The following is an 18,271-nucleotide window of genomic DNA, read 5'->3' as shown; positions in this document are numbered from 1 at the left end:
GCTGAATGTATGCATACATGAATGAATGACTGAATGAAACAAAACAGCAGCTAGATATTACTTAAAATGGCTTTTAATATCATTTCATTAGCATGTTTTCAAGGGAAAAAAAATACAGCTTCCTCCAAATCTCCTAACTCTCCAACAAATTTTGAGAGACGTATGCAAATTGGGGGAGGGAAGCAGATTGGAAAAAAGGCACCCCATATCTATCTACTGCTATCCTATATATGTATATGTGTATACATATACATACATACATACACATAGGTCTGTATGCATGTGTGCATGTATATCTATATCTACCCTGCTATATCAGCATATATGTGTGTATACATATATAATACATACATACATATGTATATATTTATACCGCCTGCTATCCCAGCAGCATAAGTTCTCACTTCCCTTTTCTCCCTCACTTTATCCATCTAGGGGTCTTATGAGAATGAGCTGAAACCACAGGATTTCTTCTCCAAGCCGCTCTGGCCTGGGCTCCTGGGGCGGACAGCAGTGGTCCAGAAACTGTGAAGCAAATCTCAGGGCCTTTTTTTCACCCTGTTAAATCATCAAATGCTTTCAGCTGAGCTTTATGGGCTCCGTGAAGCCTCAAGCAGTTGTGTTGCTAAGTAACAAGTGGCAGAAACTTCACAGGTACCAAGAGTTGTAAATTCCACTGTTTGCTCTCCCTCTATTACACTTCCTCCCTCCTAGAACCATTGTCCCATCCCTCTATTCCTAGAAGAGAAAGAGCTAGAGAGGGGGAGGCTGGGACTAAAGGAGGAGGCAAGCAAGGCTTGTACAACCCCATAGCACACCCAGCTTCACAGCAAAGTCACCCTGGAGTGACCTTCTGTCCCATGGGGGAAATGCTGATGTCTCAAAGAAGTTTCATTTCTGGCATTCTCTCTGCTTCTTGGGAGACATGGAAGGGAGGAGCACCACATTCTTTTGAAAGTACATGGCCAATTCTGAATCGCTGGGGGAGAATACAGACAGAAATAGGGGGTACAGTTTCCTCTTGAATACCTCCCCCAACTCTCACTGGGTTCTGGGCTAGGTTTGCTTTATGGAAATATTGACAGTCATTTCCTGCTTCCTCCTCCCCTCCCCTTGCAACTCTGCTAACTAAATACAATACAATCTCCTCCTCTATCTAATAGCAAAACCCAAGCAGTGGGGAGTGGGTAAAAAGAAAATGCCAGCTTTCCTTGACTCGTTACCTCTTGCTTGTCAACAAGAGCCTCCTTCTACATCCTGAATGGTGCGAGAGGCACTGTTGTAAATAACCATACCTGCTGAAGCTCTAGACTTGACTGCAATTAGATCTCGGAGTTTTGCTTGGGGTTTAGAAACCACTTGAACTGCACTTTCATGGTTAACGGTGTCAGCAGAGCCAGCCTTGGAATTACAACCTTGGTTCCTCTCACTAAGAACATATCATTTTGCAGATCGCCTTCCTCCTAATCACACAGATGACAAAGCCTACTGAATGATATTACCCAGATTTAGTTCAGCCATCTTATGCAGGCACATATTTCATTTAACTGCTCGGTCTGAAAATTAAAGTTTGCCACCTGCCACATGAAATTTTTATATATTAATCAGGCAGAAAATAGCCAGTGGGTTCTCCAAGAGGGCAATAGATCTATTTTTCTCTGGCAGAAGTTCCCCTCTTCTTCATCCTCACCTGCAGCTGGAACTCTAAGGACCAATTTGAAATTGTGGATAAAGCAAAAAGGCAACTCTAGAGAGTGGAAGAGGGTTGGAGGCAACTCTGGTCTCTAGCCTAGGGAAGCTGAAGCTGATGCGCTGGTAGGCAAACTTCAGGTTTTCCATAAGGAGATCACAGAAAAGTTCAGCTTAATTCACTAAGTTTTTATTCCATATGAAATTGTCATCGATAAAATTTATGCTAATTAAATAAAATGATGTTGAAAATTTCATTCATTTCTTGAAAATATATATAATGAGATTTCCTATGTGTCCAGACTTTAGGGACACCCCGTAGCAGAAGAATGAGATCAAAGATTCAAATCTTGATTGATCTCAACCAAACTCAAAATATCAAGTCACACAGAATACACTAGACCTTGCCAGCAAAAGTAGGAAGATGATGAGGGTCTCCTTAAATGAGGAAGAAGCTTCATTACAACTGGTGATGACATACTTTTGATTAGGTTGCTTCTTCTGTTTGGAAAATGGTGTACCACCACCACCACACCCTTCCCCCCATATACCCATTATCTCTTTCAAAAGTCTGCAAGGTCTTTCACGGTCTACATCAAATGCCACTTTCTTCATGAAGCCTTCCCCAACTCTCCATTCCACTGTGACCAACAAGATGCAACCTCTCCTTATGAAGACAGACATTTTTTGTGTTATTATGCTATGTACATATCTGCCTAATCTTCCCTGTTAATTAATAGAGGGCAAGACTTGGACCCTCTGAAGACAGAGGGCATGTTTTAATTGGACTAGACCTAAGATATAATTCAAATGCAGAACTTCCAATGAGGAAACTATGTTTATCCTTCTAAATCAGGACCTATTCAATCAATCAACATTTATTAAGAATATGTTTTATTAAGCCAGGCACTGTGCTAAGTGGTAAGGATACAAAAAGAGGCAAAAGATAGTTTCTGCCCTTAAAATACAACCTTGGAATTACTGAGATACTGTGAAGTTAAGTAACTTGCCCAGGGAAAAACAGGATATGTCAGAGCCAAAGTCTTCCAGATTCCAAGGTTAGCTCTCCTATAACTTGATAGCCTTTATAAAGTCCCACTCCTCAACCATCATGACTTGGAGAGGATCCTGGCCTTTCAAAAGTTATGTTAGCACAGGACAAGCTCTTGCAAGTCCTAACAAGCTGGAAAGATTTTCATTATAAGCCCAGTAGGGAGTAGTACAGTTCAGTGCTAGGCCTGGAGTCAAGAATTCTCATTTTCCTGAATTCAAATCTGGCCTCAGACAATTACTAGCTGTGTGACCCTGGGCAAGTTATTCAACCCTATTTACCTCAGTTTCCTCATCTGTAAAATGAGCCGGAGAAGGAAATGGCAAAGCACTTTGCCAAGATACCTTTGCAGAGAAAATTCCAAATAGAGTCAAAAAAGAATTGGACATGGCTGAAATAAATGAACAACAACATCATGAGTCAAGTGATAAATTAGACGTGTCTTTCAGAGAGCAACCAAGGTTGGGAAGGCATATTGCCAATTCAGTAACAAGGTAATGGATTTTTTTGATCACGGCAGTGCTAAGACCATGTATTAAGCTACAGAGAGGTTAAAAGCCTATTTGGTAGAAGGAATACTCATATAGACAAAATTACTGTCGCTCAATAAATATTTGTAGCATGAATGAACATACTGCCCAGCCAAGAAATGACAGTAGAGTTTGTCCTAGAACAAGATTTCTTAACACCAAGTACATGAACTTGCATTTCAATATAATTGATTTCCTTTGTAATTCCATGTAATTTATTTTTTCCCATTTAAAAGCATTATTCTAAGAAGGGGTTCAGAGACTTGACTAGATTGCTAAAGGGGTCCATGACACAAAGAACTATTAACCTACAGGTTTTCCAATTCTGTACATCAGTAAATCAGCAACCCTGCTGTGATCAGGTTTCAAAAGGCAAGTATCCTGCTGTATCTCCCCTCAAAAGGGAGAGAAGAGAAGGGAAGCATGGTTAGAGATGACCCTAGTGAGCAGGCCTGGGACAGAATAGTTTCGTGGTTATACCCAGAGGCTGGAAGCATGTTACAGATGTATAGTACAGAATGTGTACTGACTCCAGAGTCAGAAGACCTGTGTTCAAATCCTTCCTGTAATGATTATTACCTCTGTGACCCTGGGTAAGTCACAATTTCCCAGAGCCTCATTTCTATCATCTTTTATGTCTTTTTTTTTTCTTTGGAGAGGGAAGGTGGGGCAATTGGGTGTTAAGAGACTTGCCCAAGGTCACACAGCTAGTAAGTGTTAAGTGTCTGAGGTCCAATTTGAATTTGGGTCCTCCTGACTCCAGGGCTCTATTCACTGTGTCACCTAGCTGCCCCTCTATCATCTTTTAAATGAGGGGATTTGCCCCTTCCAGCTCTGGAGTTATGATCCTATGACCAGGGGTAAAAATAAGAGGGCAGAGGAGAAAGGTTCATAATAGTGACTTTCCCACCCCCAGGGCTGCCAACTATTAATTGTCCATAGGTTAGGTGTGAGGGTGTCAACCTAATGATAATGTCATAGAGAAAGACTAGGGGAGACATATGGAAAGTGCTTCTGAGTGCATGTTCTGATGGCAGAAAAGGTACCAGGGAAGGACACTGGACTCTGCTGACTTGGGTCCCTGCTGATGACAAAGGCACAATTTGGAAAATCAAGTTGACATATTCTGCCTAAAGCAGCTGCTCTTCACTAAAAAAAGGGCTGTTCTGCCATCAAGGCAGTAGCTTAATTTCCATCAGAATTAATAGGATTTATGCACAGCAGTGACAGGCAGGGTGCCTAAAAGACTCTCAAAGCAAATTTAATGAATGTGGTAGGAAATTTGCATTTAAAGGTGCATTACCCCTTAGGCAGCCACAAATGCTTCCAGCTGAAAAAGAAACTGCACATTGCTGCTTGAGACCCCCTACAGATAGAGATCATATTTTCTGAACCCCAAATCAAGACATGTGATTTATAAAAGGCAGGTCCTTTCTGGACATTTTCCTGGAAGCTTGACATTTTCCTGGAAGCAGGATTGTCCCAGAAAAATCAGAATAAGTGGTCATTTCATATGTCGAGGATAAAGAGTTATGTGAATGGTGCCAAAGGGAAAAAGGCCATGGGGTTTCACTGAATGACATAAGAGTCATCGGACTTAGAATTTGAAGGTCCTTGTTAAGGGTCTAGTCCAACCCCCTGATCTGGAGTGACTTGAAAGCCTAGAATCTGAGCTCAGGTCTGCTGACTCCAAATGAAGGATTCTCTCCTCTACTGTAATGCCAAGCAAAAGCAACTTCCCAAGGTTCAAAATACCAGCATAGGTGCTCTCCATTTTATTCAGTGACAAATTAAGAACAGAGAGAATCAACATATAGCATAATTCAAAATACAGCATTTACCAAGTGTAATTTAATAATCTCCAAGTACTACCCCACCCCTGGACATTAGGTTCATTTAATCAATCACAAAGTCCCTGTTCTAAATACTACTCCACCCCTAGGCTGTACATTCATTTAGTCCATCACAAAGCCCCTCTTCTCAAATGGAGATTAGTTTCCAATCATAAGTAAAGTAAATTCATTTGTTTAATCACAGAGCACAAAAAAGTCAAAAGTTCCCCACCCTTGGATTACAATTGAATCTACCCCAGAGTTACAACAAGCTTAAGCACAGCATTTAATACCCAAAGAGAGGTCTTTTCTTCATCTTGACAGGAGGCAAGTTCTCAGCAATCTTTGTTCCTGGGGAGACAAAGCTTAGCAAGGCCACAAGATACATTGCCAGTGTCTCCATTAATTCATTCTCTGTCTGCAGAACAGTCCTAGGACCCCTGAAAACATTAGCAAAACCCTCTTCCAGGATTTCTGTAAACATACAACAAGAAAATCCTTCTTCAGGGCTTCTGAACCAACAGCAAGGTTCCAAGATTTCTGCAGCAACAGCACTGTCCTTCACCAGTGGACAGAATTCACTCTCTGTCTGCAGAACAGTCTCTGGAGCTCTGAACCAACAGGAAGGTTCCAAAAACTCTGCAACAACAGGACTGTCTTTCACCAGTGGATAAATCTGGCAAAACAACATCAAAACAGACAAAGTACCAGCATAACAGCCATGTCTCCTCAGTCCTCAGCAGCTCTGGGAGGCAGCTCTCAAAAGTCCTGGGCAATTCAAAGTGGCCCTCAGCAATCCTCTCAGTCTCTCTATGCCTCCAAGATGCTGCTTCCAAAAAGTTCTTGTGCCTCTCTCTTTCTTGTGTCTCTCTAAATTTACATCACTAGCTCCTCCCAGTTCAGCACTCTCTTTTCACATCAAGTCCATCCTACAAGTGGGATTCACAAGCTCTGGGTTTTAACACAATCAAACCAAAAACCAAGCCAATACAGGGGGATCTTTAAATTCATTTATTATTACACCTACACCACAGTAAATATACCCCACATGGTATGGCTAAAAGGTCCATTGATTTATGGCTAAAAGGTCCATTCACTATGACAGCAAATGTTGTGCCATCCAGTCAAGGAAACTACCCAGAAGCATCACCGTGTTCCTCTGCTCTTATATTTTTACTCCTGGTCACAGGATCATAATGTCAGAGCTGGAAGGGGCCAATCCCCTCATTTAAAAGATGATAGAACTGGAGGCTCTGGAAAATTGTGACTTATCCTGGGCACAGACCTCCCACACCTGGTGCATGGGCAGCCCAAAAAAAGGGATCCCTTGACAGGACCATTATTTATAAGGGTCCTTGACACTAATCCATTCTACCTGCTACAGGATATATATCTATTCTGTTTTAGTATATTATTAAATATATTATTAAACATATTAAATTACTAATATGTTAAAATATTTAATTAAAATTTAAAATTAAAAAAATTAAAATTAAAAAAAGACATATATACAGCCCAGCAACTGACTAGACCCAAGACAGTGAAACTGATGCCCTGGAAAGATGACAAGACTCTCCCTGGTGGGACAGCCAGCCTGTGCTTAGTTTTATTTCTTGCTGTTGTTCGAAACACACAGAGGTGTTTTCTTAGCATTGTTGATATGTGAAGGGGTTAATTGTAGATAACCCTCCCAGGCTACTCCTAGACTTGTAGACATGGCCAGAATCTCTTCTCCTCATGACTCTTCAGCCTGACAGAAATCACTTCATCTTGTCAGCTGTAGCCCTTTGTTCTAGGGCAGGAACTGGGAAGTGGCATTGTGAAGACCAGAGCCTTTCTGCTCCATTGTCTCCTGGCATCATTTCCTTCTAGTTGACATCATGGGTATTGGCAAGATGATTGTACAGTGATGAAGCAGAAATAGTACAACTCCCAGGGGGCCAGTGATTGTGATAGGGCATGGGGACTGGGAAGAGGGAAGAGGACAGAAGATAGAAGGGAGTACTGACAAAGGATGCTAGCTAGCATTATGCAGGGAGCCTCATATCTCAGCAAGCCCAGAGGACAGAATTGGCACAAGATCAATGAGATAAGTGCTAAGTATCTGAACATCTGCAAAGGGGGCTTGGGCACCAAGGGGTGTGGAGCAACACACACACACACACACACACACACACACACATACACACACAGGTTGGAGTTGCCTGGCATCACTGCCAAATCAGGCAGGTGAGAAAGAGAAAGGTTAACATCTGTTGCTTGTCTCAGAAGTGGGAATGACTTTTAGCATCTCATTTCCTGTATTTACTATAATACAGCTGCCATAAGGACATGTCAAGGAAGTATGATTGATTTGTGCAACAGCCTACGTCCTATTTTCTGGGTCAGTGGGGAGATGTATCATAACAAGGATAAAATCATGCAGATTTATTTGCTTCATCTGTAAAAACTTTCCTGCTGCACTCTGGGACGCACCGCAATGTATCACAAGAGAAAGCCCAGGAGTTTAATAAATGTCTTCCTTTATTACAGTCCGCCCACTGAGCATTTATCATACAGCAACCTGGCACGGCTGGTCCTCTGGGATTCGCCCTGAATGAAATTTCTCACTCTGTTACTGCTCAGGCACCCAGAGTAACACATCACATGGCAGCAAGGGCCTGTCCTCTGGGAATGCGGGCTGTGTGGCAAGAGCCCTCATGTGCCAGAGTGATAACCCACAGGCTGTGTCTCAGGAGTATTGCTGGAGGAGTGTCGAAGAAAGGCAGGTTAGCAGCTGAAACTGCAAAAAAGAAACAAGGATGGGGGCCCAGGCAGCTATGGGGAGTCTAATCTTCCTTAATAACTTATTATGGATCTGTCATCCATGAATTTATCTAAACCTTGTTTGAATCTGTTTTCAGGCTGCCTCACCACTTAGGGTAAGGAGGTGGATGGCTTTATTGAAACTTCAAATGCATAACTAAGGCATTAAAACAAAGGTGATCAGATAACCACTTCAAGTAGGCATATTATTTTTTTTAAGCAATCAGGGTTAAGTAATTTGCTCAAGGTTTCATGGCCAGTTATTTCTGGGTGTGGTGCTAAGTATCTGAGACCAGATTTGATCCCCAGGTCATCCCGACCCTGGGGCTGGTGCTCTTACTCACTGAGCCACCTGGCCGCCCTGGCATATTATTTTTAAAAAGGGTAATCTTTATGTTGATCAGTCTCTGCTAACCAAAGTCTGTGATTCAAAAGAGCTTTTTAGAGACACTGAAGTTGGCAACATCCAGTCCTAAGGACTCTAATACATCTACATAATGGATAAAAGAGACAAACTGGATGGATGCAAATAAATGGGGCACTGGATGAGCTGAGCAAACAATGAGCAGATGCAGTCTAATGAGATAGTGGCTGGGAAGGGGAGGAGATGTAATTATACCAATCCTCATGTCCTCCCTCTGCAGTGATTGCCACCCTGGCAGGAAAGGGCTCCAGGAGGTAGCAATTTCCCAAACCTCATTCAATCCAGTCCAATTCAACAAGCACTTATTAAACACCTAGTGTATGTCAAGTGCTGTGGATCCCCAGGCATTGAGGACACAAAGACAAAAGAAAAGACTTAAGACCATAATAAAAAAAAAAATCTCCTTCCTTTAACATAATATAATAAGCCTTTAAGACTATACTATTTGATAGCTATATCTTTACCAGCAAATAGTCTCAACACGGCATTTTAGAACGGTTGTTGTTCTCCTTGCTATCTTCAAATGCAAAATCCACCCATCTCTAAATCTCTGTAGTAAAATTCACTCTGGCTTCCAGCCTGGAGTGGAGCAGATTGTAAAGCAGCCCAGAAACAATGGGATGTTGTCCAGAAGGTGGCGCTAAACTCAAGTTAACAGCCACCATTTGTTTTACTCAGGTAATTTACACAGGCTGGCAGGAGCCAAGCACACTTGGGAGCTGGTAGGATCATGACTGAGTTTTTCTGCTCCTTGTCCTTCAGATATCTGCCCAAGTGGCAACACGTTAGTCTTAGAAGACTTGTGTTTTAGCCTAGCTGTGCCCCAATCACTGGTATGACTGCAGGCAGGCTGCTTACTTTTCCTACACTTGTTATCTTATCTGTAAAATGGCACGATTTAATTAGACAAAATTAAACATCCCTTTAGAATCCTCAGATGCAGTGGCCAGCATAGCAGCTTTGGAGTTGGGGAATCTGGTTCAGAGCCAGGCTCTATCAGCTACCTACTATCGCTAGGATCTTGAGCAAGTCACTTATCCTCTATACTGCCCTCAGCTCTTCTATAAAATGAGAGTTGGAATATGTGGGCTGCAATCCCTTCCCACTCTAAATGCAAGCTCCCACCATCCTTTTAACTCTAATCTTCTGTGATAATACAATATGACTCCAGATGTCTTCCAAAGCATTAAGAACTGAGGTTATTTCTGAAGCCAAATTTCTGCAAGTCAGGTGAACTTTGGTACATGCAAGGAATGAATTGGGAAATGTTACCCTTACAAAATCTATAAGCAATAGCAAACCTCCTAGAACAAACTAGTGCTAAAAATTCCCTGGCCATATGTGGGACAATGACATCAGTATCATTCCAATTTAACCATCCTACCCACATGTCCCAGTGCAGCTGGTATCTAGAAGAGTTAGCACATTAACCACTTCACACATCAGACACTCTAAGAAAAGCCCATTTCTGTGAAACTTGAGCTGACAAACAATAACAGCAAACCCAGCAGATTCAAGGCTTTGTTGAGGGGAGCACCTTACAATGATCCCTGGTTAAATAAAAGCACTTCTTTAGAAAGAAGACCTAGTTATCATTGCTGAACCCTTGTGTGTGGTTGGTTCAACCATCACACAGATACTTAACTAGTCTATTGGGAATACTCACACCTTCGCTTCAGAGAGTGCATTGACCTCATTGAGATTCCTTATCTAGGAGTTCCCTGTAGCAGTGAAGTCATAGATCCCTATCCTTGCCATAGTCCTAGTTACAACCACAGCATGATGAAACCTTGGATTCTCAAAGACTATCCCTGCAGAGCCAAGGTTCCAGTAATGCCTTACCCAAGTTTGAGAGACCCATAGAATAACTGTCATACTTAGGTCTGGTAATTGACTACATGGGTGTGTCTTCAGAGAACCAGCCTGCCTAAGATGGGAGAGCCTCATCACCAGGTGATGAATGTATTTTAACCACAACAATGTAAGAAGTTTCAATATATTTAGGGGTTGTGATCTGCATCAATGGAGAAAATATTAAGACCAGTGAAATCATGAGACTTATGAAGAACTGGAGTAATCTTAAAAAATCCCCAACCAACAAAGATTCCAAAGAGTTCAGTGTACTTTTTTACTAAGGAAGGAAAGTAGAGTAATACTATTTTTACATAATTTACATAGAGTTAAACAATATGGATTAACATTTTTTGAAAATAGATTCAGATTCTAACCCTCACTTAACCAGAAAATTCAGTTAACCAGAACCTCCATTTCTCTTTCCATTACCCAGAATCTGACTAATGGAAGATTTATTGCAATAACCTGGCTTGAGCTGTCAGATCCAGAGGTAAAATGACAAGTTCTCTGTTTCCTTGCTAATGTTTTTAACCAATCTCCTGAACTTTCACTACCCCATCCCCCTGAAATAAAAAAAAATACAGGAAAAGTTGAAGGATCTGTGATTTTGCTAGTTGGGGAACTCCTGGTGGATGAATTCCCTCCAACCACCCATGACTTAGTAACTCAGTTTTAGGTAGCAGCTGAAGGTTCTAAGAGGTTCAGAGGCTACCCTGGGCTGTCACAGCTAGCATCAGAGTGGGAATGTGAACGCAGGTCTTTCTAAGTTTACCATTCCATCAATTATATCATCACTTCCTCTAAAGCATAGCAGAAAACAAAGGAAGACACTGTTTATAAACAATGCCTTTCACATGACTACTTTACTGGAAGCCTTCCCCAATCCCTCTTAAATCTAGTGCCTTCCCTTTGTTAATTATTTCCTGTATAAAGCTTGCTTTGTATATATTTGTTTGCATGTGGTCTCTCCTTTAGACTGTAAGCTCCTTGAGGGCAGGAACTGAATTTTACCTCGTTTTGTATCCCCAGTGTTTAACACAGTGCCTGACACATAGCAGGCACTAAATGTTTATTGACTGATAGATTCTGTGAAGTTATACTTTCTAGGGCTGAGGCCATGTATAGCCCTCTAGGTGCTTAAGTGCAGCCCTTTGGCTGAATCCTATATTCCATTTATATAATAATAATAATGTATGTCAACTACCAGGCACTGTACTAAGTGCTTTACAAATATTATATTGCTTGATCCTCACAATAAATAAACCCTGGAAGGTGGGTGTTATTTATTAACCCCCTTTTATAGAGGAGGAAATTAAAAGGAAAAGATTAAGTGCCTAGCCCAGTGTCACACAGCTAGTAAGCATCTGAGACTGGATTTGAAATCAGGCCTTCCTGACTTCAGATCCAACACTCTATCCATTACACCACTGAGCTGTCTCCAAGTTGAAAGAGTATGAGATGGGGAGACAGAGGATCTGGGTTTGAATTCTCCCTCTGCCACTCATGTAAATTTGGCAAGCCAATTAATCGCTTTAGACCTTAGTTTTTTCATTCTAAAGTGAGGGGGACTGATGACCTCTGCTGCTGATGATCTTTTCTACCTTTAAATCTATGGTTGTCCATCTGTAGTTATTAGGTTGAACCCAAACCACCAATTAACATTTCTCTTTACAAACCTAAATAAAGTGAGACAAAGTAATCATACCATTCATTGAAAAGACTATAATATCAGGTTTTGAACTATACTCCAAGCTCTTTCTCTACAAATATACTCTCACTGTACTCATCATTCCCCCATCTCTCCCTCCTCATATAGGGATGGTCAATTCTCCATTACTCAAGGTTTGATTATGCAGTTTTGAATTATCCAGATCCATTCCTTCCCCTCTTCCTTATTCCTGTCATCTGCCTTTTAAACTTTCATTATTGACAGGAACCTCTGCCTGAGAGAGAGCTCATGGAAAGGCAAAGGAAGCAAAAATCCAAGCAGTCAAGCTCAAGTTAATGAGCTGACAGGCTAAAATTATTAATGAAAATGGGATTTAGAGATTATTATGGATTTTAAGCTGTTATCCCACTTTCCCCAAAATATGAGCAAGCAAAATTTGAATATAGACCCCCAGGAACATGGAACTTCCTTGTCTTTTACAGGCATTACTCAAAATAAATGCTGCTATGCTAGCTAGCCCTGAGAGACCCAAGCAGTAGCAGATACCCTGGTGAAAGCCACAGCTCCAACAGTTGCTTCCCCATGGCCAAGTTTCTTGGCAGCACACATGGCTGTGACCCTGACCCTAGAGGACTGGGGTGGGTGACTGGGTGGTTTGTTGTTGCCATGACTAAGATGACCAGCCAAGGCTGATCATGAAGACAATTCTGCCAGAGGATAGGGAGATGCTGTGAGCTCTTTGGCAACCCAGGTACTCACTAACAGGTGCCCTATTTGCCTGGAAAATAACCTCTGCTGCGAACCAGTCTTGCAGAACACTGCAGCCCCAATTGGATCTGCTACAGAGACATTTTGTTCAAGAGCAAAGGGATTACTGCAAGCATCTAATCTGCCAAGTTCTCACCACTAAGTAATTTATAGCATCCATTGCATTAAGGCTTTAAATATAGCTTCTCATCAAGACAAGCACATCGTAAAGGAGTGTTGACTTACAATCCCATTCTGCACACTAAAGCCCAGCTGGTATTTCAGGTCAGGTCGTTTGATGAGGACAGTTGTGACAGGTGGACAGCTGACAATGTTGAGTTTCACTTGTGTCTGATTCTTCAAACCCTGTCAAACAGGCAGAGATATGTATGATTATACTAACCAAAATATCCTGGGCATCTTTAGAATCACAGAAATTTTAGCAGTGGAAAGAACCTTAGAAATCACAAGGTCTAACTACCTCATATGGGAATGTTAGATCTTTGAAGGCAGGGATTGTTTCAATTTTTGTTTTATATGTCCAGGACCTAGCAGTCTCTGGAATATAGTAGGTACTTAACAAATGCTTTTATTTGATTTTACAGATGAGGAAAATGAAGACCAAAGAACACAGGATTCAGATCTGGAAGGAATCTTAAGCATCTTCTAGTTTAACCAATTCATTTTACAGACTGGAAAACTGAGGACCAGAGAAGAGTGACTTGCCCCAAGATCACAGAGGTTTTTCCCAGGTCAATTGAATCCAAAGCCAGTGCTCTCACCACCACTCCACAGAAATTAGTTGATTTGCCCACGGTCATATAATTAATTAGTGGCAGAGTCTAACAATACAGTTGGGTGAAACCAATTGGCTTAACCTAGTCTATCTCATTCACATCTTCTTTCCTCTAATTACTATGAAGCACAAATATTAGCTTCCCTTTGAGATATATATCCTATCAAAATCTGGTGCATAAAATCTGCAGGTGAAGATGATACCTTAGCATGGTCTCTGTTTAGACAAGTATATTTTTAATGGATCCAGGTTAGAAACTGTGTAGAGGTATCAGGAGCTTGTAATGGGAATGGGAATTTGAAGATCTTCCCTGCCCCTTGATAGGCCTAAGGGAATTTGAAGATCTTTCCTGCTTTGAGGATCTTCCCTGCCCCTTAATAGGCCAAATGTAATCATATGGAGCCTGTGGTGGGAGGATTTTGCTGAAGAGTAGAGCAGGAAAGGTGGAGTGGAGCCCAGAGGAAGCTGGGAGTCAGAGCAGTTAGTACGGAGGGAAGAGAGAGAAAGCAGGCAAAGAGATAACTAGGCTTGTGCTTATGGGAAGGCTTTGGGATGGTGTTGCTCTCTGTAGTGTTATTGTGTAGAGATTTCTTTGTTGCTATGATGAATTCAGTTTTCTGGTGTTGCGATTTGGCTTTCTGGTGTCTGAATAGATGTTTTGCTTCTGTCTTCTGTATGGAGAGTCTGTTATATTTTGCAAATCAGAACTCTGCTGGCATCTCCATAGCTGCCATTGGTGCTGTGAATATCGTGTTGATACTACAGAGCATTAAGATGCTGGCTGAATACTGAGATGGTAGAGAACAAAAGAAAGGAAAAAGGAAAAATGGATGCTATTTCTAGACCATACTAGTTGTGTCTTTGGTAGAATCAGTCCTTGCTGTCCCATATCACCACAGTGGTTCATCTATGACTCCACCAAGGCCTTTTTCATCCTTACCTGAGCTCTCTGGCAGAATTGGCAATAGAAAACTTTCACTCTGGTGCCCAAGACAAAGTAACAGGAATCTCTACTTCACTCCATTGTTCCTATGCGCAGACATAGCATCTTTAAGATATTAAGGCTTCAACATTCCCAAGCTGAGAAGGGTTGGCTTCTTGACACTAAAGCTTTACATTCATCCATTTAACAAGTTTCAGACACCCTTCTTTTCCCTACATTCTAGTGCCATGCTAAGAAACCAGCCCAAGGAATGGAAATAAGAAGAAGGAAGTGAACTATCTGAAAAGACTGTAGATACTTGTATAATAAACCCATGAATGAGGGAAACCTGTCTACCATAGCCTTGGGAAGTGGGTGGTAAGAATTCTTGTTATTTGATTTCATTATTTGTTTTTGTTTTTTGTTTGTTTGTTTGGTTTTACTTTACATTCTGAAATGTTTCACTTTATCACGATGCTATGTGTTTTATTCTAGCTTGGTGGAGAAGGTACAATGGAAATGAAAGCCAGTAAGCTATGGATGACATCTTCAGCATGATGGACCTGGGAGTAGCAATACAGCAGAATGTTAAGGGTACCCTGGATTCTACAAGGATAAAAGCGAATGTGTAAGATATTTTTAGAAAATTTGTGCATCAAAATACTTGAGGAAGTTTTGAGGTATGGGAAATGAGACGAACTCAGAGAAGTTAGGCCAGGTATTCAGAGAACAAAGAACCTAATTCAGAGACTAAATCCAAGGAAAGTACTGAGTTGGGATTCAAGTTGGGCTACAAGTAGAGCATTTTTAACCTGGAAACAAGAAGTGTGCTGTGGCCCAGAAAGAAAGAACTGTGATTTTTCTATGACCAAAAATAAAATAAACCTCAGAGAAATATCTCCAGTGTTGAAATGGTTATGAAAATATGAGTGATCTAGGAAGTAAAACTTGAAAACAAAAACTTGACATGGGTTAATTATGCCAAGCTACAGTAAGCAAAAAACAGTCATACTTTTGAAGAAGCAACTGCATTTAGGGGTACCCAAAGATCTTTCCTTTTAGTTTTATACATAATTAATCTATACATGTTGGGAAAATAATTTTAGGCTTTCAGAAAATAAGTGTATGACATGATATTGCAGAGAATGCTTTTGAGAAAAGGTTCTGTAAAATAAGGGAATGGAAAATATCTTTGGTACATAACACAAAGAAAAAGGGAATGGCTAACAAAATAAATAAATGATTCAGCATCCAAAAATATCTTGACATACATGAACAATATGTCAAATTTAATAAGATGAAATGTAAAGTTCTACATTTGAGTTAAAAAAAATTGACTGCTCAGGTTTAGCATAGTGGAGACATGGCTAGATAATGTAACAAGACCTACATCTTTTAATAGGCTGGAAGTTCAGCATGAGGCAACAGTGGGCCAGGCACCTTATAAGGATAATTTTATATTCAACTTAGTAGATGTGTGGTATCCAAAATAAGACAAGTAACAGTCCTCTTATAACCTGGAGTCCAGATCTAGGTACCATATTTGAGAGAGGACATTGACAAGCTAGAAATCATAAGAAGAGAATGACCATTTGAAGACTGGCTGAAAACAGTGTTTAACCAGAAGAAAAGACAACTTGTAGAAAGTGAATGATGAATGAAGTGAAAAGTGAATGATAGAAAAGCTGTCTTCAAATGCATTTTAAAAAGTAGTAGATTTATTTTGCTTGGTAAGAGATGCTAGTTTTGGCTTGTTATTAGGAATAATGTCTTAGATTGTTTGACTGTGATCTCTTCTATTAGAATATAATATCCTTGAGAGCAGAGACTTTTGCTTTTTTCTTTGTGTTCTCAGTACCTGGCTCATGGTAGGCCCCTAATAAATGTTTGTTGATTGTCTGATTAATAATTAGTTATCCAAGACTGGAATCAGATGCAAAGGAGGTAATAAATCCCTCATCTTTTTCAATGCCTGGCAGTGGTTTGATAGTACTTTTGAAGATTGTGTAGATAGCATGCTTGTTTTAGGTAGGGGTTGGATAAGATGACCTTGTTGTTGTTGCTGTTATTGAATCATTTTTCAGTCCTGAATTGCATGACACCATTTCAGGTTTTCTTGGCAAAGATACTGGAGTGGTTTGCCACTTCCTTCTCTAGCTCATTTTATAGATGAGGAAACTGAGACAAACAGGGTTAAGTGACTTGCCCAGGGTCACACAACTAGTAAATATCTGAGGCCAGACTTCATCTCAGGAATATGAGTCTTCCTGATTCCAGGTTCAGCACTCTATCTACTGTGCCACATAGCTGCCCCTCAGATGACCTTTTAGAGCTTTGCCAGTTCTAAGATGCTATAATTTTTAAAATTCCATGATAAGGTTATGTCCATGGGCTTTTCTAGCTTAAAGGTTCTGATTCTAAACAGTAATATTTTATCAGGAAATCTTCCATATTTTTGGCTGCCTGGGGCTGAATTTGGTGATAAAAAGTAAGCATGAAGGCACAGACCAAAGTCCTGAGACAATATGGCCCTCTCTGCCTCTTTTGCTCTTTAACTGTATATGAAAGGAACATTTTCTGTGACTGAGAACTGCTCTGACAGCACTAAATCAAATCTGCTCCCTCTAGCCTAGGGGAGCTGTCCTATCAGGCCCAGAGAAGTCTGTTCCCCTTCCTTTGTGGTTTTTCCAATAAAATAACATTTTATCAACATTCAGAACAGCTTAGAGACAATGAGAGCCTTTTGTGTCATCAAAAATGTCTAACATAAGAACACTCTCACCCCTACTATCTTATGGCACTCGTTCATGGAAATGGTGCCTGGTAGACAACCATTATGTGCAGTTTTTGCCCAGAAAGAGAGACATCGGGGTAGTACGCTGTCCTCTGGCTGACTGGCAGGAGCCCAAAGTTTGGTTTTCAGCTCTGTGGGGAACCTGGCTGGAAGGCGAAGAATTTAGTCAGCTATGTACCCATATGAAAATCTATCCTCTGATTTATCTGTATGATTTGCCCATTAGGCAGATGCTATCTACTTAGTCCAGTGTGGAAACACTGTGTGTTTGATTTCCTGGACCAAACAAAGGCCTTTATTTCGTTAGATAAAAAAGAGGAATGAAACCTCTTTCTCTGGTCCTGAAGAACACAGAGGGAGGGAGTGTGGGAGGAGGACAAGGGAAGCAGGCCCTCATGCTCTTCTGTAATACTGTGGCCTTGATTAGCTGGTGAATAAATTATAAACTGACAAGATGGTTCTGTATGTGTACAAAGCATTGGCTAAATCAGCACTGTGCTCAATAGCTCATCAGGGGTCCCGAACAACCTTAAACTCACTACTTTCTGCAGACACTAAAGGGTTCCTAAAATACCTGCCTCCTATCCCCTACCCCTGCATAAATGCACACGTGCCTCTCTTGGAGGTGATCCCTTAGGCTGAACATTCAACTTACAAACAAATTAGGCAATGATGAGTTATACTACTATAGTTTTTTTTTTGAAATATTTAAATAGAAACATTTTCATATTTTTTTTTCTAAATAGTGAGCTCCCTTGATGCATTTTAAGAAATCACTCAAAAGACAACTCATAAACTGGGCCCTAGTCCTTGTTTTGTTTCTGACTCACTTGGGTAAGCATCTTCTCTTGGCGGCTCAGTTTTCTCAACCTAGAAAATGAAGGTCCCTTTAAGATCTGATACTAGGCAGCATGACATGGTGGGAGGAGTCCTACACTGGAATTCAGGAGATCTGGGTTCAATTCCTGGGACATGTGACCATCAAGTAAACCAAATGTGATCTTTCTGATAGATGCTTTGCTCCCTCATCTGTGTGATCATTAGTTTGGGTCATGTGATCTCTAATTGATCTTTCTAGCTTTGATTTTCAGTGATCTTACTATAACTTTTCAGAAACATGTCTTGTGTTTAAAATGGGGCACACCTGTAGTCATCTTC

General features: G+C 40.8%; 1 protein-coding gene across 6 annotated transcripts in view; it reads right to left on the bottom strand.

Moving 5' to 3' along the window:
* APBA2 (amyloid beta precursor protein binding family A member 2) overlaps positions 1–18,271 on the bottom strand; it is a 388,985-nt gene that overhangs the window by 27,493 nt on the left and 343,221 nt on the right. For 5 of the 6 annotated variants that reach the window (XM_069098428.1, XM_069098429.1, XM_069098427.1 and 2 more), the window contains one exon: positions 12,848–12,967. In XM_069098428.1, coding sequence (XP_068954529.1) covers positions 12,848–12,967 — 120 coding nt within the window. Of the gene's footprint in view, positions 1–7,611; positions 7,885–12,847; positions 12,968–18,271 lie in introns of those variants that run through there. The other variant, XM_069098431.1, reaches the window with a different exon arrangement.

This window comes from Petaurus breviceps, unplaced genomic scaffold, assembly GCF_028583685.1.
Source record: "Petaurus breviceps papuanus isolate PSGF00001 unplaced genomic scaffold, PetGlider_PUasm1.0 37, whole genome shotgun sequence".
In the NCBI taxonomy this organism is placed as follows: Eukaryota; Metazoa; Chordata; class Mammalia; order Diprotodontia; family Petauridae; genus Petaurus; species Petaurus breviceps.
This window is presented reverse-complemented; position numbering and strand designations above follow the sequence as displayed.